General features: G+C 48.2%; 1 protein-coding gene across 1 annotated transcript; it reads left to right on the top strand.

Annotated features, from left to right (window-relative positions):
* The first annotated feature begins 682 nt into the window (after positions 1–682).
* Positions 683–5,745, top strand: LOC136481834 (disease resistance protein RGA5-like). The gene is made up of 2 exons (XM_066479117.1): positions 683–1,565; positions 3,547–5,745. The coding sequence occupies exons 1-2, from the start codon at positions 739–741 to the stop codon at positions 5,600–5,602; spliced, it is 2,883 nt and encodes a 960-aa protein (XP_066335214.1). The 5' UTR covers positions 683–738; the 3' UTR covers positions 5,603–5,745.
* Positions 5,746–6,217: the final 472 nt, after the last annotated feature.

The raw sequence follows: 6,217 nt of genomic DNA, 5'->3' as shown, positions 1-6,217 counted from the left end.
TCTTGTCCACCTTGGCGACATGGACAGACACCCTTGCCATGCAACAGCAGTCGCCATGTACCTTCCTTGTGGAACAGCCTACAAGTGCAACACCAAACATAACCTTCGAAGGTGTCACAAACGGTGGTGTGCCAAGTCAACGATAGGGGCTGGCGTCCCGGAGGTGCCATCTTGAACAGGACGAAGCAGGGTCGAGATGTGACCGGAGGAAAGTCTGGTGGACCATAGCCGCCCCCGCCTTCGCCCGTCTGAGTTGTAGGGTTGGGGATGTTTATCTTCTGTTTCTTATCGTCACATGGCTTGCGGATTGAGATGGCCTGGCCGAAATAGACAAACTGAGAGAGAGAGAGACAGCCTGTTCGGAACTGTTGGCTTGGTCATTGCTGGTTCATGAGAAAGTATTGCTGGCTGGTTTATGTGAGAGAAAAATAATGTTTCTGACTGGTTCACGTGAACAGTGCCCGCATGAGAGGGCTGGTCAGCACCAGCCAGCCAGCCGCTCCAGCCGAACAGGCTGAGAATTGGTGGAAGAAAGTGGTTACGGAGGAAAGTGGAAGGAAACTTCGTGTCGTTCCCAGTGCTCAGCCGTAGAAATAGAATCGAATCACATTATATATTTAACTAATGGGGTGCGTTGTTGTTTGCCCCACTTTAACCTGAGAACTGAATCACCTATCCTCTCTCATACCACCGCACAAGCAAGCTAGCTTTTCACTCAGCCAGTAGTCGCGAGTCAAGATGGCTGAAATGATCTCGAGCGCCGCAACGGGTGTGTTGGGCTCCGTCATCGACAAGCTGGCCGCCATGCTCACCGACAAGTACAACCTCGCCAGAGACGTCAAGCAAGGTATCCTGTCCCTGCAAGACGAGCTGCGCACCATGGAAGCCATGCTGCTGAGGCTCGAAGACAAGGACGACGACCAGATCGATCCACTCGCCAAAGACTGGAGGAGCAAGGTGCGTGAGCTGTCCTATGATATTGAGGATTGCATCGAGCGTTTTGTGCTCAATCACAGCCATGGAGATGGAGGTTCCACGGCCAACTTCGTGCACAAGGCCATTCAAATGGTGAAAACGTTGTTCAAGGACAGAGGAATAGCGGAGGAGATCCAACGACTCAAGAGGCTCGTGAGCGAGCAGAGCGAGCGGGGGAAACGCTACTACGACATCAATCAGTGTCTCCTCGCCTCTTCATCTCAGCCACTGCTCTTGGATCCTCGAGCACCTGCACTCTTTCAGGAGGCAAGGGATCTTGTTGGAATCGATGCTCCTCGTGAGGAGATCATCAGCTTATTGAGATGTGAAGACAAGGAGCACAAGGTGGTGTCCATCTATGGGATAGGTGGACAGGGGAAGACCACTCTCGCCATGGAGGTGTACCACAAAATCACTGAAGCTGCTTTTGATAGCCGGGCTTTTGTGTCTGTATCACAAACTCCAGATATGAAGAAACTTCTTAGAGATATATTGTTTCAAATAAGCAAGAGCCATTTTGACCAGTCACAGATGTTAGAAACAGTTGAGCAGCTCATCCGCACAGTGAAAGAATGCTTAAAGGACAAGAGGTAATCAATATTATTTCTTTTTCTAATAGTTAACCAGTTCATCTAGCTAGAATAATGTCATCCAATATTTGTTCATCACATGAGCTCACCTAATTATTAGGACATTTATGAAATTTTCTGGGAATTTTAAAAAATGATTCATTTTTTCCTGGCCTAATGAACTTGACAGCATAAAATTGCCTCAGATACTTCAATGGCTCAGCATATCTATCAAATGTCATCATTAAAGATGTTGCAACAATGAACAAACTCAAGTCAACTGTGCATCATTTTGGTAAAATTTTTACTTTACACCATCTAATCCATATTCAGTAAAATTACTTCTTGGAAAATATGACCAGACACTACCGGAAACCTCAAATTTACCGAGTGTTTTTATGTTTGCCGAGTGTATTCCCTCAGGCACTCGGCAAACAAATTCTTTACCGAGTGTTACCCTAAAAACACTCGGCAAAAAAAAACACTTGGCAAATATGGCGGTTTGCCGAGTGTCAAACAAAAAACACTCGGCAAATAGAGGTTTACCGAGTGTCATAAAAAAACACTCGGCAAAAAGAAAGGTTCGCCGAGTGTCAAAAAGAACTCTCGGCAAAGAAAAAAATGAATAAAAAAACCCCCGCTGGCCCTAAACACGCACGCACGGGAGGCCCTTCCCCTCTCGCCCTTTCCTCTCCCTCACTCGCCCTTTCCTCTCCCTCACTTCCCCCACCGGCGCCTCTCTCTCCTTCACTCGCCCTTTCCTCTCCCTCACCTCTCCCTCTCCCCCACGGCAGCCCCGGCGATGGCTCCTCCCTCTCCTCTCCCTCTCCCCCACAGGCGTAGGCAGGGCGCGGACACCTCCCTCTCCTCTCGATCTCCGGCGATGGTGGCGCATGGCTCTCCCTCTCCCTCTCCATCGAGCTCTGTCGGCGCACAGGGAGGCTGGATCCGGCCTCGGCGCCGGTGGATCCGGCGACGGTGGCGCACGGGGAGGCCGGATCCAGTCCCAGCGCGGGCGGATCTAGCAGCGGCGATGGCACATCCCTCTTCCTCTCCCTCGACCTCGGCTGGCGCACGGGGAGGCGGGATCCGGCCACAGAGCGGGCAGAACTAGCGGATCCATCAACGGTGGCGCACGGGGAGGCAGGATCCGGTCCTAGCGCAGGCGGATCTAGCAGCGGCGACGGCACATCCATCTTCCTCTCCCTCGACCTGGGCCGGCGCACGTGGAGGCCGGATCCGGCCACAGCGCGAGCGGAACTGGCGGATCCAGCGCCCCTCCCCCTTCTTCCCCGCCACTGAGCATGGACCGGGTCACGACGGCCCCTCGGCGACGGATCCAGTTGAGCGCAGGGAGGGGCCTTCTTCCCCTGTGGCACCGGCGTGGTGGTGGTCCTGGCGGCGGCGTGCTTCGTGGCGTGGCGGCGGGAAGCAAGGGTGGTGGCCTGGTGCTGGCGGCTGCAGGCTTCGTGGCGTTGCGGTGGGACGCAAGGGTGGCGGCGGCCGGCTTGTTTTTTTTTATTTTTTTCGAAAAAAAAGTTTGCCGAGTGTTTTCTGGGCACTCGACAACGTCTTTTCCAAGTGCACGACAAAAAACACTCGGCAAACCCTTCGTTTGTCGTAAAAGGGTTTGCCGAGTGTTTTTTGGGCTTCGCCGAGTGCCCCTGGCACTCAGCAAAGCTCCTATATCCGGCAGTGAGAATTCTAAATATCCATAAAAACTCATTTTGGAACTCAGTTTTTTCACTGAATGTGTCATGTCTTTTGAGTGGGTCTCTAGGTCTTCTCATGCGGCACTTACCATTTTGGAGGTTGTGACATATTTTTTAAGTAATGGTAGTTTACAGACTGTATTTCTCATGTGTAATAATTACTGATAAAAAAAGTGTGCCACTACGATCCATCTTACATTTCTCCACATCTTTAACTTCACTGCAATGCACTTCAATTCATGGTTTGCCTTACATAATTAATAACGTGATTCCACAACCAATGCATGCAGGTACTTCATCTTGATTGATGATATCTGGAGTGTAGCAGCATGGGAGCTTTTACAATCTGCCTTACCTCGCAATGACAATGGAAGCAGAATTATTACTACAACACGCATTGAAGCAGTAGCCAAATCTTGTTGTACTGGTATTGCTGCACAAATGTATCAAGCAAAGCCCCTTAGTCATGAGGACTCCCAAAGATTATTCTTTAAGAGGCTATTTTTGTCCGGTGATGATTGCCACCCAGATTTGAGGAAAGTATCCGATGATATTTTAAAGAAATGTTGCGGCTTACCACTAGCCATAATCAGTATAGCTGGTTTATTAGCAAACAGAAGCAAAGCAGTGGAAGTCTGGGTCAATGTATTGAGGTCTATTGCTGCTGCAGTTGACAAAGATTCTCCCATTGATAAGATGAAAAGAATTCTACTGCTGAGTTACGTTGACCTTCCTCACCATCTAAAGAACTGTTTGTTATATCTGAGTGTGTTTCCAGAGGATTATCCCATTGATTGCCGACAGTTGATATTGCTATGGGTAGCCGAAGGACTGATTCCTGGACACCACAGGGAAAGTATGGAGCAGCTAGGGAGAAGTTACATGAATGAGCTTGTCAATAGAAGTTTGGTGCAGCCAACCAAGGTTGGGGCAGACGGCGCAACAGTGAAACAGTGCAGAGTTCATGATGTCATACTTGAGTTCATTGTATCAAAGGCCGTCGAGGACAACTTTGTTACTATATGGAATGGTAATGGTTTTTCTAAAAATTATTCTTCGAGCAAGATTCGCCATCTATCCATCCAAAAAGACATTTCTTCCCGGGCGGAAGAGATTGCCAAGACAATAAAAAATGGAGCTCAGATCCGATCCATCAATATCTTTGGCTCAAATTCAGTTCTGGTTAATAAGCATGCCACAGAGTTCTTAAACAGCCAAGTCTTGCGAGTGCTGAATATTGTAGTTGAATATGGTCAATGCTCTCTTGGAAATGTCAAAAGTTTAGGTCAGTTGAAGTACTTGAGGATACACAATTATCTCGGCAAGCTTCCACAAGATATAGAAAAGCTGCAACATCTGGAGACACTAGATGTGGGAAGGCAATTTGGTGGAAAGCTACCAGAGAGTATAATCCAGTTGCAGAAGCTAGTGCGTCTTCATGTTGGGTCGGTGCGCCTACCCGATGGAATCGGAAGTCTGCAGGCGTTGGAAGAGCTATCAAGGATCGATTTGGGTATTCAATCTGTAAAGTTTATCCAGGGACTCGGTGATCTGACCAATCTGAAATTACTTCAAATTAATTGGCCATGCTCTACTGAATTACATGATATGAAGGATCACAAGGAAGCATGTATCTCAATGCTCTCCAGGCTGTTCAGGCACCTGCGAGAACTACTTGTGTGGCAGAGTTATCCTGATGCCACATGTTCATTCATGGCTTCGTGTGTCCCTACTCCACCACCACTTCGAAAGCTTGTTGGTCCTTATATACATAACTTAAATAGGGAGGGCCCTCAAATCAGCTCTCTAGTCAACCTAACCCGCCTCAGCATTACTGTCCTTAATGAAGCAGGCAAGGAAGGAATAAATATTCTAGCAAGTTTACCCATGCTGCTCTCTCTTACTGTTGCCTTATTAAATGACAAAAATGGAGATTCAGGCATCCTCTATGCAAGGCATGCAATTAGCAGACAAGGATTCCAGCGTCTGGTCAAGTTTGATTTGCGCTGTTGGCGTGAGGGGGCAGTGGAGTTTGAGCCGGGAGCCATGCCAAAGCTCCGAAGGCTCAAGCTGGAACTGATGGCATGGTGCCAGTTCAAGTTTGGGGAAGGTGGCCTCGTCCTTGGGTTGCAGAACCTGGCAGGGCTCAAACATCTGGCTATAGATATTAACTGCGACGCTGCTGTTGCTGACGAGGTGGAGGCTTTGGAGAATGACATCAGGGACGCAGCAGGCGTCCATCCCAATAGTCCCATGCTCCAGGTAAGAAGACTTGATCAATATATATTTAGTTCCATGGCTCAGGGGTGCAGCAGGCGTCCATCTGACCATCCCATCCCATACTAGAAGCCCGATGACCAAGTGAATGCTATTTCGAGTTGTTATCCACTTATCCTCATGCACTGCACGGCACCTCTGATTGTACGTATCTCAGTTCGTCAGGGGTACTGTGTCTTCTAGTTCTGATAATGCTTTGACGTTTGCAAGGATTTATCTTGTGTTTACTTGGTTTCTATTTAGAAAAGTCTGTTTTTTCTTTTATGTGTCGAGATTATTCTTCGGGGTCATTATTGCATTTCTTTCTCATGGTAGCTCACTAGTTGCTTTAAACTAGTAAAGCAAAATGCATCAGTGACCCTCAATTTGTCCCGCCTTGCATATGGTCTCTTAATATATATAGAAAAACTTGCAAACAATGGCTTTGACCTTGATATGTGGGCCTTAAAGATATCTAGTCCAGATTGTTAGAAATAATCTGCTGCTCCCTCTGTACCCGTGCAGTAGGGGATGGCACAAAAGTCAGCCCTGCTGTCACATCTAGTCACTGTAGCGGCATGATAATAGGACATGTATGTGTACTAGGATTAGATAGGAGCAGTTGGGGGTTGGAGTACTTGTCAACCACCCTTGTACCTGGCAAGGTACAGCTAGAGTTGTACATATACTCATGCGTAGCAATAG

Source organism: Miscanthus floridulus, chromosome 9, assembly GCF_019320115.1.
Source record: "Miscanthus floridulus cultivar M001 chromosome 9, ASM1932011v1, whole genome shotgun sequence".
Lineage (NCBI taxonomy): Eukaryota > Viridiplantae > Streptophyta > Magnoliopsida > Poales > Poaceae > Miscanthus > Miscanthus floridulus.
Note: the sequence above shows the minus strand (reverse complement) of the source record. Positions and strands in the feature narration are given on the sequence as shown.